This window comes from Catharus ustulatus, chromosome 3 (assembly GCF_009819885.2).
Source record: "Catharus ustulatus isolate bCatUst1 chromosome 3, bCatUst1.pri.v2, whole genome shotgun sequence".
NCBI classification, from domain to species: domain Eukaryota; kingdom Metazoa; phylum Chordata; class Aves; order Passeriformes; family Turdidae; genus Catharus; species Catharus ustulatus.
In genome coordinates, this window is record NC_046223.1 from 88,487,716 (window position 1) to 88,508,875 (window position 21,160).

The following is a 21,160-nucleotide window of genomic DNA, read 5'->3' on the forward strand; positions in this document are numbered from 1 at the left end:
GTCAGTATTAATTCTGATTTACCTATTTTGACAGAATAGATTATTTTTCCACTTCTCCCCTGGAAGCAAAGGGTACAGACCTCTTAAAAACCATGCAACTACTGACTCCAGTTGCTTATTTAAAAAAAAATTATATTGAACAACCGCATTTCAGCACTCATTTCTTCACATTTGTGAATAGCTTCTGTCACCATTTTGATATGCCAGAATGAGTCTATCACTACCACAGCATTCCACTGAATTTCCTCTCTTTCTTTGCCAGGTTGGCAATCCTGGAGACCCCGGTTCCCGCGGGCCTGAGGGAAGTCGGGGACTGCCTGGCATGGAAGGGCCACGAGGCTCGCCTGGACCACGAGGCTTGCAGGGTGAGCAGGGTGCCCCAGGCCTGCCTGGAAGTGAGGGTCCAGCTGTAAGTACTGTTTCCATGTAATTGGCATCTTTTGAACCTTTATTTCTCACTCACACCACTCCTGGCTTTACATGTGCACTCGCCAAACTGAAGTGCCACAGCAGTCTGAAGCACAGAGTCCCTCTCATCAGACATGGTGTACACCAGAGCAATCTTGGGCTGTACACAGCTGCATCCTGGAGGCCCAGCTTTCAGTTCAGCTCTGTTTTCTTAAGCCCACCCTATCCCTGTAGTGTGCATGAAGCCAAACCATGTTTGATACAAGGCAGCCTCACTCACAGACTTTACCTTGCTAGTGAAGTTGACATCAGCTGGAATAGTTGCACTTGCAGGAACTGGAACACTTTTTAGTGACTTGTGGATTGTTTTTGGTTGGGATTCAGTTAACTTTCTTTATAGTGGCTTGTATAGGGTTATGTTTTGGATTTGTGCTGAAAATAATCTTTATAGCACGCTGATGGAAGCGGAAAAAGACTAACGGTTTCAAAGTGAAAGAGCATAGTTTTAGATTAGATATTAGCAAGAAATTCTTCACTACAATAATGGAGTTCACCAAGTTCACCCAGAGAAGTTGTGAATATTCCATCCCTGGAAGGGTTCAAGGCCAGGTTAAAAGGAGCCCTGAGAAGGGGGTTTGTAACTACATGGTTTCAAACCCTTTCAACCCAAGCCATTCTGTGATGTTTCGGTTACTCGTGGACATTGCATGGAATCAAAGCCTCTCCTGCTCCTTGCACTGTGCCATCAGTGAGTAGGTTGGAGGTGCACAAAAAATTGGGAGGGGGCACAGCTGGGAGAGCTGACCATAATTGACCAAAGGGATATCCCATACCATATGGCATCATGCTCAGCCATGTAACCAGGGAAAATTTGTGGCAGTGGTGAGCAGCTGCTTTCATTTGTATCACTTGCATTATCATTGCCTTTCTTGTATTTTATTTTCCTCTTCCTCTTTTTCCTACCCCTTCCTCTACTACTACTTCTCTCCATTTATTTAACTTCTTTTTCTTTCCCTGTTCCATGAATGTAAGCTGTGGGTGTGAGCAGCTGTGGGGTGTTTTGCCAGCTGGGGTTAAACTGTGACAACTGTTTATTAACAGCACTTTTTTGCATCAGACACACTCATAAAATGTAAGTGTGGCATCAACTGTTTTAATAAATCTCTCTTTTTTTAATCCTAGGGAAAAGAACCAAGCGATCAGCACATTAAGCAGGTTTGCATGAGAGTCATGCAAGGTAAATAGCCTAAAAAATATTTGATGTTTCTTGTGCATTTAAATTGGGGTCATCTATCTCTGTGGAGGCAACTAAGATTTTCCCCATGCTTACCCAGAATAAATTGCATGGCCTCAGCAGGGGACCTGGTGGAAAATCTTCCCACATGTGGATGTGGACACAGTAGGAGGAAGTCCCTTATTCATATATATATATTTTGTAGTCTCATTGAACTGGCTTTTGGTTCCACACTATTGTTGTGTTAAGCAGGCCATAGACCAGAGCAGTTGTGTGAAATACATACATTGTCTATTCAAATCACTTGCTGTGTTTACATACATAAAAGTACAAGCTTCACTGGAACCTTTTTAGCCTTTTGTATGCACTATAAGATTTCAGCAAACAAACTGCAAAATAGGTGAAAAGAAGAGGAATGCAGAGAGAGGTTTCTGGAGATAACATACCTTAAAATTAAAGCAATACAAAGATACTCTAAATTAACCCTAACTTGCTGAGTTCTTGATGCACGCAAAAGTCTGAAGCTTTTCTAATATAGTTGGGTGCAAGGAATTTACTCAGTTGAGAAATTTATGGTGCCCTGAAAACACAAATGAAATTTTTCACTACTTGCTATTGAAAATGTCTTTTGGGTTATTATACCTTGGTAATGTTAAGCGCTTACAGCATGAAATTACTGCTCATGCTTTAAAATTTTTCAGTACTTGTCACTGTTCTTGATACTGCTCACAGGGTATTTTTAAAAAAAACTCTATATAGGATAAATATTTTGTAGTAAGATAATACCTTATATGTAATAAACTCTGTAAATAGTAATGTAAAATAGGAAGGTGCTGTAGTGTAATCTGTCAGTTCCTGTAGCAGTGAACATATATTCTTTTTCAGTGATCATGGGAATCTCTTCATTCCTATTCACTCGCCCCGTAACTCTGTTCTCCTGCTCATTGCAGAACAATTAGCTCAGCTGGCAGCCAGCCTTAGGAGGCCAGAATTTGGTGCTCCAGGTCTTCCTGGCCGACCAGGGCCACCAGGTGCTCCAGGACCTGCTGGTGAAAATGGTTTCCCAGGACAGCTTGGCCCTCGTGGCCTGCCTGGCCTTAAAGGTCCCCCTGGTGAGATTGGTCGTAAAGGTCCTAAAGGTAAGAAATTCTCCAGCTGGCTTTCACTTGGTGACTGCTTCACTTTTGGCTTTTTGGGGTTTGTTTGTTTGTTTTGGTCTTGTTGTTGCCCCCTTCCCCCTACCTGGTTTACAAGTTGTGGATATACACTGTACATGTGTGAAGTCCAAAAGGGACCCTGAGTTAGGAATGTAAGATGTTTGCTGTAACTGTTGTGTCAGTTACCACAGTGATCAAAGGACTCATTGGCCTGGCTTCAGCAAGACTTGGTTAGAAACATGCTTTTTAGCACATAAGAACCATAAAACCTCAAAAGTCCCTGAGAGTGAGCATCAATATTAAGACTCTGACTCAGGTGCTTCCTTCTAGTTCAGGGCAGATGCTTGTTCTTTCTCATGCTATAGAAGTCATTTGATGGCAAACACCACATGTGATTCCAGCAGTGGTTCTCTTTGCTCCATTCAGCCTGGCTGCTGACCTAACTTCTGTAAGAATCAAGAGCTGATATAAGCAGTCAGATTGCTTCACTAAATTCTAGTCTACTTTTCTAAGCACACCCAGTTTATCACATTACAAGGGACTGACAAGAATCTGCCTTTTTATTTGCGTATAATACTTGAGACATTAAACATCATTTCACCAGGTGCCACAGTTTATTGATTCTTTGGAAAGGACAAATCCATAGTAAAATTGATTTACATTTTACACAAAATCTTTGATCTAAGTTAATATCTTCTGTTCATGACTGAGAGGTTCTATTCTCCTCCAGAGGATTACAGGGTAGAATTTTCTGCAAAGTCTTATGACTACCATGTATGCATTAGTTTCTATTCAACAGTGGTTTTGATTTGTTTTTCAAAAAGATGGTCTTATTTAAAAACTATCTTTCTGCACAAAGCTGTTCTGTTGCTGGAGTAGGATGTTTACTTTTGATCTGAGGTTTATTTGAAAGTGAAATTTGGAAAACCTTTTAGAGAAGGAATAGAATACAAACAAAGCAAAACTTAACAGCATCCTTGCTGGAACTTTGTTACTGTTTTAATTCAGTGTAGTGTCATCTGCAGAATAAACAAAAACCAGAAATACAAAGGCGATCTATGTGATACACAAAATTTGATTCAATACACAGCAGCAATACACTGTATTAATATTAAAAGAAAAAATTAACAGATCATTAAACCTCCCCCCCAAACCAAGCAAAATACTTATCATAACTAACAAAACCTATCATAACTCTCATCAAATTCCAAGTTACCTTAGCGTAAACCTTACAGTACTATTATAGGCACAAGGGAAGTGGTGAATGCTCTCATGTGCAAGAGCTATAATGATTGTATATGGCAGCCAACCTGAAAACTCTCAATGCTTCACTCTGAGTTCCTGGTACTTACCAGAGTTCCACTGAAGTCATAAGGGTACCTCAAGGAAGGAGATTTGCACTAATCATTGCATTAATGAGCAATCTGAGGTAGCGAAGCAGTATTTCTGCTCAGAAACAGAAATATAAAGTGGCAAAAAGTGGCAGACATTTGGGATAAGCAAGAGTAAACACTATTCTGCAGTATTAGGTAGCTGGAAAAAGCTGAAGTACATACAGGTAACCTGAACTGGGATTTGCAGTACTGTATTTACAAAGACAGGCTGGATCTCCATGTTGACTAGTTAGTCCTGTAGCATGGAGATCAGATTCCTCCTTTAGTACCCTGTGTGCATCTTTTCTTAAAACCTGGACTTTAGCACTGACTCTTGTGTTCCTTTGCACAGCTTCCTTCTTTTCTTGTGTGCCATTTCTAGGCAAGCCAGAAACTCAGCAGTCTATTCTAACTTTCCTTACCACAGTACAAGACAGCATAGAGGCATAAAATAAAGTTCACTTAAATTATTAGGCATAAACTTGTAACTTTTAACTTTCATAAAAAAAAAAAGGTGAAAAACCTCCCAAACAACGTAAGGTATTCACAACTGGTAATATACGTTGTGTTATGGTATACACAACAGTGAACAGAATTTGACCTTTACAACCCAAGCAACAAGAAAACCTTCCTCTTAATAAGATGATTCAGGTTTGGAGCAAGATACGGTCTTGAAGAAACTCTGGGTGTCCACCAAAGAAAAGCCTCCATTATACTATTATATGAGAAAAAAATTATTTTGTGAAGGTAAAACAATACTGTATGAGAATATGAACAGAGTACTGTCATCTGTGCAGACACCTTTTTTCTCCTCTGCACTGGCTGTCTCCAGGACCAACACTTCAGAATTTTTACTTCTTAGCTGAGCTTGTATGGTTTTGCAGAAGCCAGTAACCTCAGTCTGTATCCCAAATATTCTGAAATCCTTGGACTTTGGTTTATTCCTGTTATATAGGCTGTGACATATTCCATGTGCTACTTACTGTCCAGCCCTAGATAGTTTCTTTCCTCCCCACCCTGTCTGCTTCTGAGTGTGACTAAATGGGTGAAATAAAACAATCAAATCCTCAACACTTTGCGTGGATATGTGTCAGGACATCATTGAAAAATGCTAAGACTATATACAGCCAGCTGAATTCTCTGCTTATTAACAGTTCACTTCTGAAAGAGAATTTACTGAAAATGATACTCCAGGCAGACAGTAACTAATGTTTCATGAATTTGCTTTAGGTGAACCAGGAGAAAGAGGAGAAAGAGGATTTCCAGGTAGAGGGCTGAAAGGTCATCCTGGACCAAGAGGTCTTCCAGGTAAATTATAAGAGGGTGAGGCTCAAGGAGATATATAGTAAAAATTTACTCAGAACTGATACTTCCAGCTGCCTTGAAATGAGAAAAGGTGTCCATTAAGCCATAAACTCTGAAATTACAGTGCTTCATAATTTTTACTTTATAGGTGGTGATTCAGTCAGAAATCAGAATTAAAAACTAAAAAGGAAAAATCTGCCTCCTCATTTATCTCAATATAGAAAGATTAGGAAAAAGGTAAAGAAAGAATTAAAAATAGGAGGCAATTACACATGAATAAAAATAGCCTCTTTTAATATATCTTTTATATATATTACATACACATGTAATTATATATAAAAAATAAAAGAAGGCTATACAGATTATATCACTGGCAGACACGGCAGTCTTCAAAATCTCTAGACAAAATTTAGGACATTATTCTATTTCTGTGGTAATTAATTGCAGTGTTATATGACATGGCTCGAGGAGAGATTCCTGCCGATGGATGAAACACAGCTGGCCTCTAGTGGCCAGCGAATGAACATAAACACGTTATTTCCATCAGTATTTCTACAGTACGTTTCTGTATTTATATAGCAAGATGAACTCAGAAGTGTTTTCTGTAGAAATCTATCACTAGAAGAGGCTTTCTGAAATCAGTTTTTCCTTTCTTCATTGAAGACTTAGAAGTAATAACTTCTAGTCCTCAGCAGTTCCAATCTTTACATCTATTTCCCCAACCATCTGAGTGGAACCAAAAAAATGAATTTTTTTGATATTTCTTTTTCCAGAGAGTTAATGAAATTCTGTGGTAGCAAGTAGCATCTACCCTAGGTATTGGCAGCAGGGTTAGCTGAGCAGAGTACCCTGCAGAGCTTTGTGCAGCAGCAGACCAGCACTGGTACAACTGGAGAGCACTGGGACTGAAATTTCATTGCTGTAGCTGTGTAATTTCAGAGTGGGTGTCAGGTAGAGGAAAACTGTCCCTGTAAATTGGCATCCCTCTTGGGAATACCCTGAGAGCAGTGAAAAAAACATCTTCATACAGCTTTTAAGGACAGCATGCTAATTATGCTAAGCAAGTCTTATGCTGCTGGTGTTCAGACCTGCATCCTCTTTTCCAGGTGAACCAGGCAAAGCCAGCTATGGCAGGGAAGGCCGTGATGGTGACCGAGGTGCCCCTGGGGTGGCTGGGCAGCCGGGGGTCCCTGGTCCCCCTGGCCCTCCTGGCCCTCCCGGGTACTGCGAGCCAGCCTCCTGCAGGATGCAGGCGGGACAGAGAGCAGGGAAGAACATGAAAGGGCCCTGAGAGTGTCAATGTGTGTCAGCATCAGTTTACATCCTGCACAGACAGCTGAGGACAGAATAATGAATGAAGGGGAAATGAAGACACAGACCAACATTTCAACCAAGGTTTCAGTGAGGTATTTTTGACACAGTGGTTGTTGTACATTCTTCCAAAAGGAGTACTTAGCAACACAAGCTGGAACAATGGTGCTTACAGAAATACACAGGTGCTGCCTTCTGCTTTCTCCTTTTGGGGGAAAATAAAAGGCACTTATCTATTTTTATTTTTATTTTTGATTTCGTTAAATAAAGCGTTTCTGTGATTTTTCCTCCTCCCCTACTTAATTCCTATGTATGATGTACAGTGAAATAACATCTTCAGCCATCAAATAAAAAAGGATAGTTTTATTTACTGCAGCTGTAGCTATTCTTTCATAGTTATAAAATAAATTCTAGCACATACCCTTCATGAATAGTCCCTTCATTGTACATGTGTCTTGCACAGAATATGCTAAACCTCCAACTCTTCAATTCAATCACAGAAACCCAGTAACAGGTTCTTATGAAAACCTGCCACTCCTGGCACAGTTCATGCGGCCAATATCTGTAAAAGAACAATTACAGGGTTGTCATGAATAACCCATGTGGAATAACATCTTCATTTTTGACTCCAATTTATGTTGCATTTGTAATTCCGTATGAAGCCCATTACAGCTTGCCTTGTGACATTAAGATAAAAGGCTAGTGACCACTGTCAACAGAATTTTAAGTCCTAGAAATATGTTTCCTATAAAAGACTACAAACCCCCAAATTAATAACTAATTTTTAATGTATGGTTGCATTCAGTATTGAGAGCCAGAACAGCCAGAAGGCAGCCATTAGATGGCCCAAGTTGCCTTTTTTATATATTCAGTTTTTAGAGGAAAATGTGCAATGTGGATACTCTGTTCCTCTCTGTATAAATTAAACTATTTGTGGTTTGACTTTACCTCTCTGAATTTTATTCTCTCTCCAAGACAACAATGAATCCACACTGAGATATTTCCTTTCCTGTCATTATTAACCATCCAAATTTTCCAATACAAGCTTTGACACACTTGTGTTAAGTGATTTTTCTCCTAGCTATCTGATCATGTTCCAAAAACTTGATTTTATGCTAACAAAGACAGATAACAAGACAACAGAGAGAGATGAGAAGATCCAAGGAGCTCTGCATTTTACATGTAAAATAACACAAAAGGGAAAAGTACTGGTATAATGTATGCTCCAAAAGGAATTACTGAAAAAAACCAATAGTTAAGCCTTCCTCAAACCAAACCTGATTTCCTAGATTAATACTACAAGAAGTCACCAAAATCAGCAAGTGCAAAAAATTTCACTCTTGTGGAACAAATCCAGGAGATTCCACACAAGGTGTGCAGCTTGGGAACACATAAATGTGTTTTCAAAAGTCTTTGAATTAGGTCAGTTTTTACTGACTTGGGGCAGGGTCCTCAAAAGTACTCCTTAGGTAGTGGAACAAATAAAGCACTAGTAAAAAACCCTGTAGTTTCACCAGCAAACTTTTATTTTGACTATAAATTGTGTAAAACTGTTGAAAAGAAAAAAATCTCACCTGATAACAGAATGAAAATACTGTTTCCGGTATGTAATGTATAAACATATAAATCAAAAGAAGCAAACCCCCCACATTTAAATACAATTGTGAAGTGCTTTAGAAAATATAGTCTGAAAAATGCATAAAATTCCACAATGGAAGGAAACTCACGTAGGAGCAAAAACAGTCATATGCAAAACCCAAATACGAATTAGTACAATCAAACAAATTCAACACTGAGAGTCAATTCAATGCAGAATCTTTGTAAGTGGACAATCTTATGATTGTGACATATTTTCTCCTTTCAAGCTGACTCACAAGTTTTAGCTTAAAAAACTGAAGAAAAAAAATCCTCAGACCTATTGTGAGTCCTTATGGGAAGTGTAGGTTAATCTAATTCTCAATTCAAATCTTACACAAGAATGGAAAAGAGGTATTTGACCCAATGGTAGACTGTGCACCATAATATACCAGAGATGGGATTTTCAGCACATTCATGTAAAATAAAGATTTGGAAAATAAAGACAGGATTATGAATGTAAAATAAAGATGTATTGACTACGGTGATACAGAAAGAATAAAAAGCTTTAAAAATAAATTTAGAACACAGTGCAAAGAGATGGAGAGGTTTCACAAGCCACTGTCAGCATGCCACCAATTTTAACCAGATGTTCCTGAAAGCTCAGTGAAATCCCAAGTAAATCTTGTTCTCATCTCCTTCAGTGAGATTTACTGAACAGAAGACTAGTGACAATCTTTTACCCATTGTGATCTCTGACAACACTTCTAGTTCTGGAGATTTAATTGCAGTGATATGTAATTGAATATGTATGTGATAAATATTTTAGCTCCTCAGTTACTTCAGTATAGGCAGGAACCCAGATAAAATCATAATGATAACCAGTTTATAGACTTCTTTACATTGGACAAGAACTTCAAGATCATTGAGTCTGACTGTTAACCTGGCAATGCCAACAAGTTTGGTGGCCTTCTGACATAACACTGCTGCTGAATACCGAGCTAAGAGATGGATGTATTATACATCTATAGATTATATACACATAGAATTGATGTATGAGTATATATGTAAGTTTTCTGCCTCAGTCATCACTGGGTTCAAGAACTTAGTATGAACTGCTACCAAAAAATCCTGAACATTTCACAAAGGCCAAGGTCTCTGTAGCCAAAGAAGCTCTAGAGCACTATTTGGAGCTCCTAAATGATGTATGAAACCAAGCCTAGGGAGGATTGTGCTACATTTTGTGTCCTTGAATAGCTTAGTCACGATCTGAGTTCACCCAGAGCCAAGCACAGATCTACAACATAATTTGTTTTCTTTCAAATATGAAAAGTGTCAACAGATGGTATTTGGAAGGTTACTTGAAGGACAGAAGGAAAAAGAAACCAAGTTTCCCAAGAAACACTTTGTTCAGAGACAACAGTGTTAGTTCATCCTGGCAGAACACAGCAGTTGTGCTCCACATACAAGTGCTCCATTTTTGCAAATGTTGTTAAATTACTTAGATAATTGGGTGAAATGTGTTTGCTTGACCTGCTCATCACTGTATTATTTTTTGGCCACGTAACCTCTGCTTCCTTTATACTTAAAAATTGCAGTTGCTGCATCTCCTGTACTCATGGATCATAGGTAGAGAAGAAATATCTATATTCTGTAGGGCAAGTTACTCCTGTGTGATTTGCTACAGCTTCAGTTTTATTCTCCACCTTCAACTTTTTGTTATTCCTGTTCTGTTTTGCTTGCTGTTTGTGCATTCAAAAGGATGAGTAAACCTGGCAGCTTCAGACAATAAACAAAACAAACTTTCTGAAATTGGAAGAAGGAAAATCAAGTTAGTGGTGAAATTATTACATAGGGTCCTTTAAAATGCCATCAGTATTATTCCTCCTGGGAGAGATAGGCAGCAAGAGAAAAATAAAAATCCTTAAAGTTCCCTAAAGTTCAGTGTATCAGTTTCTTAAATAAAAATTATTATCTCCTACTTGGGCAGAAAGTTTACCTGCATTCAGAGAATGTACTAATTTTCCTAAATTATATAATATTAAGACCAAGGTTTTGCATTTAATCGGTTTTACTTATTTGTTTGTTTGCTTGCTTTTTAATCCAGATTGTAGAGCTCTAAGTTTCATCAGGCCTAGGAAGCACAAGTCTGACTTCAGCTGGGGCCAAAATCCAATCCCCCTAAATTCAGCCAACCTGCCCCGACTTCCCCTCAGAGCTCACTGCAGTGGCTTTGTGCCTCTCCTTTCTCCTGTTTGCAGCTGCAGCCTCCCTCTTGTGATTTGACACAGAAGGAAAGGCTGACACTTTTGACAGAGCATCAAACAGAAAGTATGTGAAATATTTCCATTTCCATCCAGCATCCTGTTTCAGATGCACACGGCCACATAAAAAAGTAAACAGTTATTTTTCATCCACTTAATAAATTTCCATTGAACTGAGCCTTAAATGTCGCAAACCAAAAATATAAGGAAGGAAGGAACCAGTCATCATGTTCTGTGATTCACTCAGTGACAGCTGCATATAATTCAGAAATGAAAGAATACAAAAAACCAAGGTATGTCATTGAAAATCCTTCAAACATTCTGACTGGAGACAGAATATATTTACATTAAAACTGCATTAAATGCATTTGTGTTTATAGAATAGCAGACTAAGAAAGAAAACTGCTAAAAGACATGTAGACTCCAGTCTTTTTAGCTACAAACTTATTTTGGTCTAGAATCTGTAATGTTTATTAGCAATTAATATTTGAAAACCATGTTTCCTTTCAGTATCCTGGAGCTTAAATACCAACCACATGATCTTGGTTTTAAACTTGTTCTCCATGGCCTACACCTACCTACGTGCATGGAGGTAATTTAAACATCCATCCAGTACAATAGAATTGTAGTGGACATATCAGATTTCAAAGAAATTTGCATGACTTGATGCATCCAGAAACTATGAAAAACTCAATAAAAACACACCCCAAACCAGCAATGTTTCGATTTCTGAGTTACTTTTCTTGTTCTAACATCTCACATCACAGCAGCAGTTGTACTGCATTGTTAAATGTGAGATTAGGGACTGTTTTTACGTAGTCTGTCTGGAGAAACAAGTTTATAAAATGCTAATTTAGCCAGCGGGGTTTTCACAAGACTTTGATAGAAACATTTAAAAAAAAAATAAGAAATTGAGTGTACACAGACATGAAAAATAACATTTCACCCTTGTGAAAAAGAAGATCCAAGATATTTTGTGTGATTATCCACTAATTAACACCGCCACTTATTTAACAATGCTGTGCATATCTAACATCTGTCATAACCCACAATCATAAAACTTAAGGGAAGGATGGATAATCAATCCTGTTTCTGTATCACAGTGCTCTTTTAACATTGAAACCAAATCCACTTTAAGGTAAGAATATTGGTTCTAAAAACATTGCCAGGCTTCACTGCTGCCCAATTGTACATCAGATGGTGTTGAAATTTTTACTAACCATAGGTGAATTGTTTGGAGAAAACATCATTGCAGGGGACAAAAATGATGCCTGAAAGTGAGGTGTCCCACCACAACATATTCTTTTGTAACATACATAAAACACAATATAGTAATAAACACAAATAAAATCTTATCAATATTATTTGACAATAATTATCCAAGAAAGGCAGTACTTCTGCAAATACTGCCTTGCAAAATTAGAGATTTGAAGAAAGAAAAAAGAAAAAAAAGTCAGCCTAAAGAACAAAGTCAGAAACACTGACTGTTGTGCTGTGAGAATACACATAGCTGGGTCAGCTCTTGTGCTGCTGGGCAAGTTATGCCTGTACTGTAATCTTTGTACTGAAAGGATGTTTTGCACTCCACCATGTGGAGAGTAAGAGGTCTGCTGCAGCCTCGGGAAAGCTTCCCTCTTAGCAAGTTTCAGTACTCTGTTTAGGCAAACTGAGTAGCTCTGTACCTAGCTGTTTAAAGAAAAACCCAACGCATTCTTAACAGGTAATAAAGCAACTTGCCATAAAATTCAATAGTGTGACCCTGAACTAGGATAAAGCTTAAAGAGCTCTTAAAAAAGGTTTAAAACATTTTGTCAAAGTTATTTCACTTCTGAGTCTTGTTGCACGTAAACAAACCCAAAGCAGAAAAAAATACCTTATGCCACTGGAAAAAAAACCAAAAAAACCCCTTGTGTTTATTTCCTTGCAGTGCTTACTGCAGCATGAACTGCTCAAAACAGATATAAAACTGATAAAGCAAATAGCAAAATAGATTAAGCATCCCCTCTTCCCTTCCTGGCCTCCTGCCCAAAAACTAAGACACCAGTCTGAAACCGCAAAGAAATTTCAGGGGCAGAACTTGAAAGCCATGCAGACACATGTTTCCAGCTACATTCCACTTTCAATCCTAAAAATGTGAAGTAAGAGCAAGCCAGTGAGAAGCAAAGTTAAACTGGGATTAACTGTTCTACCCCAGTGAAGAATGTGACATCTTAAAATAGGTATTGAGCTAGCCCATATTACAAAATACCCGTTTTCTCACATGAGAAAATTAAAGTGGGCTTTTAGCAAAATAAAAATAATGCAACAAGATAATTACCAAAGTTATCTGCAAATCAACTGAAAGCATTCAAATACATTTTAGAAAGACCTTTCTTTTTGAGCCTATAAAAAGAAAAAGGCATCTGTAGGAAACATAGATGAAAAAATAAAACTTCTTCAAATATAAAAAGTGTTCTGCTTTCCAATAAGTTCAAGTAAATTAAAATACAGCAATTGCATCTGGCAGATAACAGATGCTGGGTTTCAGCTAGCTAAAAGCCTCAAAATATACAGATACCTCCAATGCAGCACAATGGTCTATGTACAGCCTTCCAGGATGGGGCTGCTTGGGAACCTCTAAGTCACACAAGTACTACCACAAGACAGCACCCTTTTCAATATAATCACAGAAAAATGAAGTTCAAAATTAACTTATGAAGTAAAAAAAAGTTTAGATTATTACATATATTGGAATTACTAGAGAAGTAATGAAAAAAAAAAAAGTTCATGCAAGATACCTGACCAGCAGTTTCTTTTAGAGAATGGACACCAGTATGTGGAGCTGCTCCTCCCCTGGTGCCCATGTTTAGACACCGAGATGTGCTGGCGCAAGGCTGTGCGCTCTGGGCAGGCAGACCCGCGGCCCGCACAGCGCTCGGCGTCTCAGTGCTCAGTTCCAAGCTGCCTCACCATTCCCAGCACTCTGAGGACCAGAACTGGCAGGGTGATCAGTTCCCCAGAGCAAACCAAAACCTGCTCCATGGGCACAGCAGCTCTGGAGCAGGAGCAGCTTGTGTTGAGCTAAGCTCAGGCAGGACCACTTGTCCCAAAAGCACCTTTACCCCAGAGTAGACGATGCGCTGGCCTGGAGAAGGGACAGCCATTGCCTCCCAAGGACTGAGGGGGTGAGAAGAACAGGAGGTGTGAGGACTGGGTTCACCTGTGGGCTTTTGACCCCATTCTCACAAGCAGATAAAGCACTGTGACTCCCCAAGGTGTCCCCAGCTGCAGGGTGTATTGCAGCTCCTGCAGGAGATAGTTTCATGGTATGCCACAGGTTTTCTGCATTCCTCATTCCTGCTGCCCTCTCCTGTCCCAGGTGTTTACACTCAACCTTCTATCCCTGTGTTTCCTTTAACATCCTTTTGCAGCAAGCACCTTCTCTCCTCCACACACCTAACCAATGAACAAATCAGGGGCATGTGCTTCCCCTTTCAGAAAGTGTCCCGAGTTCCCAAGCTGCTGTCTGAGTTAGTTCTGTCACCTCTTGCTCTCATCTTGCTCCTCTGCTCTGGGTGCAAGTGCTAGGAATTCTATTCAGAACAAACGCCAATGTGCATCTTTTGCTAAGGACTCCCACCAGTCACTCCCTAACTGCTTTTGAGCAAAACCCAGATGTCAGCCAGCTTCATATATCACAACAACTTCTCTGGAAGCCAGCACTTCCAATTTGAGAATATTTGCCTGGGGGCTTAGTACTGCTCAAGCACAAAGTTATCAAAACTACTTCCCTGCCTGATGTGGGAGAGTGACTGACTTCCAAACAATGGGATAAGAGTCCTCAATATGGCTTTGTACTACAGGTGCATTTTGAGGTTGTAGGTTATAGATGTCTGTGGTCTCTGAATAGCACCTTCACTTTCTATTGCACTGTACAAAATTCCACAGGACTAACTTAGGAACATCTGTTTCCTAATAATCAGAAGGGAAATTTTGGCCACCCCTACTCACTCCTTTACAGGGTCATCTGTGTGATTGAATTTCTCCAGGTTTTCATTTGCTCAACCCTTTGAACTCTATGGGATTTACACATTGTTCTGTTTTGTTCGTCATTGACATTGTCTGTTCCTGTAGCCTTTACTAAATGCCTGAAAACTGGATGCTGTTGCCCTCAGTAGTACACCTTTCTAGGAGGGTCCTGTATTTTTTTCCAAATTTCTCTTGAATTCAAGACATTTTCTGTCATCAGTTAATAGCACCTGTGTTTTGCACTCTACAGATTCCATGCTCTTCTCAAGCTTATTTCAGCATGTAAATGTTGCAGGAGGAAGAGGGGAACAGTGCTATCACCAAGATTAGAGGCTTGTCAAGTTCCATTCTTGGACTATGTACTCACTAGCCTCTGCTCTAAAGCAAGGGGTCACCTTTGCTGTAGGCAGATTTAATGGCAGAATAGCTTGATTACAGACCTTAGTGCCCTTAGTCCATATAATGGTTAGAAGGTGTACCAGTTCTCAGTCCATCAGCAGCCTCTTGCATTTAATATTTGGAGTATGTGTAAAGGAACATACAAGCCCCCAGCTGGGAGAAAATCCAGTCAAGAGAGACACCTCCTGGAGATTTTCCAGTCAGTCTGAAGCTCATGGTTGGATGGGATAAGGAGATCATAAACACATCTTTGTTTCCTTCTTTGCCATCTTGGATGTGACTGTGACGTGGTGGGCAGCATTCCTGGTGCACAGCAGACCCTTTTCAGAAGGTGTGCTGGAGCCTCCTTGAGGGACATGAATGTTTAGTTTAAACAGAGTTCCCAGTGCTCCAGCTCAGGTCCTGCATTCTCCATGAATGAGTATGCTGTGTAACTTCAGAAGTGTATTTTTTCCATTTAAATTCACCACCAGCAAGAAAAATAAAGCCAGGTTACATATGGAGGCACACATAATGTCTTAAGTTATAACAAAATATTTTTTTGTTTGAAGAAAGAAGTTTATGAAAATTATTTGGGCCTATTTTCTGTTCTAAGCAAAATAAATATGAGAAACAACACATGGAATGCACTCTGGAAAATATATGACATCATGTCATCATTATGACACTGCAAATAACATAGAAAAAGGCTCTGTTTTGTGCCTTACAAATTATCTATACACCATGCAGTGTCCAGAGAAAAAAAAAGAATGCACCAAATATTTCAAAAATTAAATTAACTTATTGGAAAGAGTGAAAAGTGACCGTGAACCCAGGTGTCTGGGGGAGAGGGTTTTTATTTCCTGCTGGTGCGCGGGCGAGTCTGTGACACGTGGTAATAGCAATCAGCCGGATTGCACCTCCCGTTGGGTCCAGGCGGCCCCTGCGGTCCTGGTGAGCCTGATGTTCCTGGTGGGCCTGGCAGGCCAGCAGCTGCCAAAACAAAGCTAGAATTAGCAGAGTCCTCAGCAGAGCACGTGCAGTGCCCCTGCATTTCATCACCGACATCAGCTGCACTCCAGCACATCCATAAGAAGGCAGGCGAGACTGACCTCACGCTATGACCCAGCTCGAGAGGAGAAGCAGGAGTGCAAAACCAGTGTTAAAAACAGGAGAAAAGCCCATTAGTTCATAAATAAGAATAGCAGAAATAAATCTGGAGACTTGTACCTGCAGGGCCAGGTGGTCCAGGGTTACCAGGCAGTCCAATTCCAGGCTCACCTCTTTCCCCTTTCTGTCCTCTATAACCTACACAGAATAAAGATATGAAAATAAGAGCACCCTCTTATTTTAGGTAGTGATTTTCTGTATATCTTGTTGACACAAAATTACCAAGACGAATATAATTGGGAAAACACATGCTTAGTTCTCTTTTTCAGAATCTGTTTGGTTTTTTTTCCTGAGACAGCTCTTAAGTTTATAAATTCCTTCTGGAAAATATGAGCAATTTTAGCAGTAACTGTTACATCATCTGTTAAAGGGCTCTTGCTTTGTTCGGTAGCTGGACCTTTCCCCAAGATTTTAAGTTGCCTGAAATTCCTCTGATAAAGAGCCAAATGCAGACTTTACCCCCTCTGTTCTGCATAAATCCTTACACTGCAGTTTTTAGACTGTAAACTCCCCCGTACATGAGAGAAGACCCACTCCCCAGCCAGAGCTGCCCAGCTGCCCTCACACGGAATGAGGCATCTTTGGAGCTTGTGCAGATTTTGGTTCTGAAGCTTACTGCATATCATTAGCTGCATATCATTAACAAGATGTGATTACTAATTATATTTTGAATATACGTGATATTCTAAAGGATACTTGAGTCCTTTTTGTTCATAGGCCATAGTTTTGTATTTATCTAAATGGCTCCCACTTTCTCAGGTGCTGCAATGCATGCCCAGCCCCTGCTTCTCTTTTCCTTGAACTGTTTTTTAAAAGTTTTATTAGTTGGAAACTATCTGGCTGCTTTAGGGCAGAGGACTTGTTGCTATTGGTAAAATATTTTCCTTATTATTTGAAGTTCAGAACGTACCTTCATTAGGCAGGAGAAAGGAGCAAGGCATTTTTAAATGAAACACCTGCCACAATCCCTTGTTTCAAAAGGGCTTACAAGGAAACCCTATTCTGTATCCAGCACTTCAGATACTGGCATGTAAGGAGACAAAAGTTTAAACAAATTTGTTGATTTCTGGTCACATTTGGAATGAAAATCTTCCTGCTTCAGGGACCAGAATATTTTTAGCATTACCTATGCCATACAAAAAAGTATTGAGTTCTTCCTCTTGTGAAGAACAGTAACTTAGTTTGAATCAAAAGAGAAGAGCACAGCTGTGTCAATCCACCTGATGTGCCATGAAGATTAACTGGCACTGGATGGCAAAGGCTGGCTTGTCAGTGTGCTCTGGTCTATGCAACACTGCTACCTTATAGGATATTCCAGAAGGAAATTACTTAGAGGGCTGTGGGCACCAATTCTGGGTTGAAACGGCAGACAGAATGCAGTAGGGATGGTACACAGAGCATTCAAGCTTTCTGTTGCACACAAGCTCATTATACACTTCGGTAGAAAGTCTGTTATCAGTTTCAATCATTCCAGCTTTCAAAACAGAGCATCAACCATCTTACTCCTCTCAGCACCACAACAAGGAAATTACAGTGAGGCAAAATTGTTAAAAAATGCATGCAGAGTGCCATACATAACACAGCTAAAGGAAATCAACTGTTTAAATCCTCACAGAAACACAAATTCAAACAAATCATGCATTCCGGTCACCGAGTTATGTTAAGCAAAATTGTACAAGGCATATACACACACAAGCTATGAAGACCAAGGAAAAGGAATATGCAGATATTTGTATTGGATTTTGAATCTTGGATTTACTCTGCAATGACCACTGTAGTATTTAAATCCACATCAAGTTGGTTTGCTTTGAAAAATCTTATGTGACTTGTAGTACTGCTACTTTTTGAAAAGCTCAATCATACAACCACGGGATCCATTACACGTCCTAGTTATTTTGTATTTCTCAATATTTTTTAATTTCAGTCAACAGTTACAATGCATTTCCCACTATAAACCCAGTTAACTCTGATTTTACAATGGAGTGCTGCCACTAATAATTTGTTTTGCATTTCTTTAATTATGGAGAAGAGAGAGAAATCATATATCGCATTTACAATCCCCATAATAAGCATTACTGCAGGTCTCTGACACACTGTAATTGAGAACGACTGAGATAGACTGAATGATTCTGTAAACATCACTGGAAGACAAGAAAATAAGGAAAAAAAAAACCCCACAAAATGACAAAGAGCAGTTTGCCAATGCAGATACATGGTCCAGGGTAGAGGTAAACCATTACTGGTGGTAGCCAAATACACATGCAAGGGTGTAGTTTTTACAGAGTGGCAGGTAAGTTCTGCTTGCACTGAAGTTTAATACAAAAATTCCCAAATACTTTGTCTAACAATAAGGCTTTATTTGATAGAATGCAAGAATATTAATAAACAGACTTACACGTAAACAATGTGAACAATGTAATGTGTAACTCTGGCAGAAAAATATTTGATTTTTAATGAGGTATATTTTGCTCAGAAGCAGGGCCATGATTATACCTCTAGAGGGTAATATCACCTTCTTTCTGAGCTTAGACTGACAAACTCATACACAGACAAAGGAAAGTATTACCATACACATAAAACAGATTTTGATTTATTGTTTTTAATGTAAAGGCACATATAAGATGCTATCGAATTTTCCTGGTAGAATTACAATTCCAGTTAAGAGGCACCTGCTTAATTCAAAAGGCAACTGTCTTAGCAGAGCCCTTCACTCAGGTTACAGAAGTTTTGGTGTGATTTCTGCAGCCCCAAAGTTCTGTTATTATGAACACGTACCCAACACGGGCAGCATGGTAAACACTTGGTAGCAAGTTTGTGTTCGTGCAGATAAGCTTTTGTTCACAGATGAGTAGCTACAGCTGGAATCCAGCTCTCAGTTCAGTGCTCCCCACAAACATCACAGTCAAAAGTGTCATTACTGCTACACCCTTGGCTGTAAATGGAACTGACACAAGTTCATGTCCGTGAACTTGGAGGTAAAAGGAATTTAAACTGCTCCAGAAGCTATTGCACCTATATCAGGGAGACCCTCTTCCATCAGCATGGACAGTGCAGCACCTGAAACTAACATGTCAAGTATCTAGAGAAATCTGAGGTTCTTTAATGCAAACACAAGGCAAAGAGGTTACCAAAACGGGGAACAATGAGATCAAAGTATACACTGTGTTCTACTGTGCAAATACTCTGTGTTCTTCAAAAGACTGCAAAGCAACAGAGAAGGTGCTAAAATGAAACCCTCTGATCCAGTCACCTATACATGTTCTGAATTCCTTCTACGTGTTAACAGCTCTCAGCTGCAAGGGAGTAGCTGGGTTTCAAACCAAAATAAAATATGTTAACGTTAACCTCCACAGCAGAGGACATTTTGCAGGAGGTAGCTCTTGAAACCAGTGCAGCTATTTCAGAAGAGTGACTGTGTCTAGACAATATCCACTTCAATGGGTTCCAAGGTTTCTACATGCTTCCACCATGCAAATTAATAATTATAATAAGAGACAAACTTTACAACAGAGATTACCAACAAAGATAAGGAGTTTTCACTATTCATTGCATGGTATTTTTATTTTCTGAGCAGAGCTATTTTTATTATTTTTTTTTTTTAATTCCTCAAGACTATGACAAGCTACGAGGACCTATAAAAAAACTAATTCCCTTAATTTGATAGAAAGTGAATTTTAAGTAGGATGGGATCTTTTCTTGATTGAGAAAAAAATCAAGTCTTATTAACATAAAGGATCTCTGGATTGCTAAATTATCACTAGGTGCATTTGGACCAAAATTCACTTACTATTACAATTTTAAAAATCCAATTAAGTCAGTGGAGTTAATTGAGTTAGATCCCCTAACACAGAAGCTGACTGACTGTTTGCAGATGGATGTCACTGATAGATCTTGTTTGTAAAGTCTTGAAATAAACTTTCTAATTCTTTAGGAGATATTAACATACCTTAAAAATCATACGGAGTAAAGTCCCTCTGTTCTCCCTTAAGGAGATGCTGTATATTTTACCATTAGTTCTGCCTCAGAGCATCAGCTTGTGGATGCATATGTCATAGGCTATTTTTTAAATGAATATATATATATATCTATAAAAACTTCCATTTGCTATTTGAATACCAATTATGTATTTCATAATTTCAGTTGCAATTCTTCATTATATTTTGCTTGCATGTTATATTTCTAATGAGACCATCCTATAAATTATATCTACCTGAACCATTGGGAAGGATCTGAGGAACACTATGAACAACTTTGCTGAAGGCCAGCAGGTAAAAATTTTGGACTTCCTTAGAAGGGAAAGACTCTGTGCACGAGAGTCTAGCAATTCTTTAAATACAGTTTTTGAAAACCATGCCTAAACTTCTAAAAGTTAGTGTCTCTCTTTTTTTGCTTCTGAGACTAACCCTCTCCCTATTAGTTTGCTGTGCAGGAGATTCTGTTGGGATCCCACTAAATCATTCCTGACCAGTTTCCAGTGGAACAGCACCAAGGTGTATGGAGGGACCCCTGTGAATCCACAAATGAAGTCAAACACCTCTCCAGACACAGTAGCATCTGCCTTTCCAGCTGGCTGGCTCTAGCAGGCTCTGCATGCAACATCACATACAGGACATACTCACAGAGGTCCTGTTAATTGCCTGCTGAAAGCATCTACTCCTTCTCACTGCCTGTGTGGGACAAGTGACTCACTCTGCCAGCCCAGGCACATATTACTGCACACAGCAAATCCCTGGAGTGGGCAATCTGAGCTACACCCAAGTGAGAAATATAATAAGTGTCTATCAGTCAATACCAAGTCTGTATTAGGACTTGTGCACACAGCATGCTACCTTAAAGGGCTCAGCCACACATGCACATAATGTGCTTCACCAAGAAGTCTTGTTTGCTATGTATTTTATGGCTGAAGACAAGCTGGAATATAAAAGGATACTTTTCAATCTGCTCAGAGATTTGAATTTCATTTTACTCTTGGCACAA

The 21,160-nt window shown here is 39.3% G+C and overlaps 2 protein-coding genes across 2 annotated transcripts in view; one reads left to right on the plus strand and one right to left on the minus strand.

The window, feature by feature from the left end:
- The window catches only part of COL9A1 (collagen type IX alpha 1 chain), a 63,494-nt gene extending 55,759 nt beyond the window's left edge, over positions 1-7,735 (plus strand). The window contains exons 34-38 of the mRNA XM_033054948.2: positions 263-409; positions 1,591-1,645; positions 2,593-2,781; positions 5,403-5,480; positions 6,584-7,735. Coding sequence (XP_032910839.1) covers positions 263-409; positions 1,591-1,645; positions 2,593-2,781; positions 5,403-5,480; positions 6,584-6,768 — 654 coding nt within the window. The 3' untranslated portion in view covers positions 6,769-7,735. The remainder of the gene's footprint in view (positions 1-262; positions 410-1,590; positions 1,646-2,592; positions 2,782-5,402; positions 5,481-6,583) is intronic.
- A 3,417-nt stretch (positions 7,736-11,152) lies between these two features.
- Positions 11,153-21,160, minus strand: part of COL19A1 (collagen type XIX alpha 1 chain) — a 183,709-nt gene continuing 173,701 nt past the window's right edge. Inside the window, exons 49-50 of the mRNA XM_033054946.1 lie at positions 16,244-16,321; positions 11,153-16,006 (exon numbers count right to left, since the gene is read on the minus strand). Of these exons, the coding sequence (XP_032910837.1) occupies positions 15,870-16,006; positions 16,244-16,321 (215 nt within the window). The 3' untranslated portion in view covers positions 11,153-15,869. The remainder of the gene's footprint in view (positions 16,007-16,243; positions 16,322-21,160) is intronic.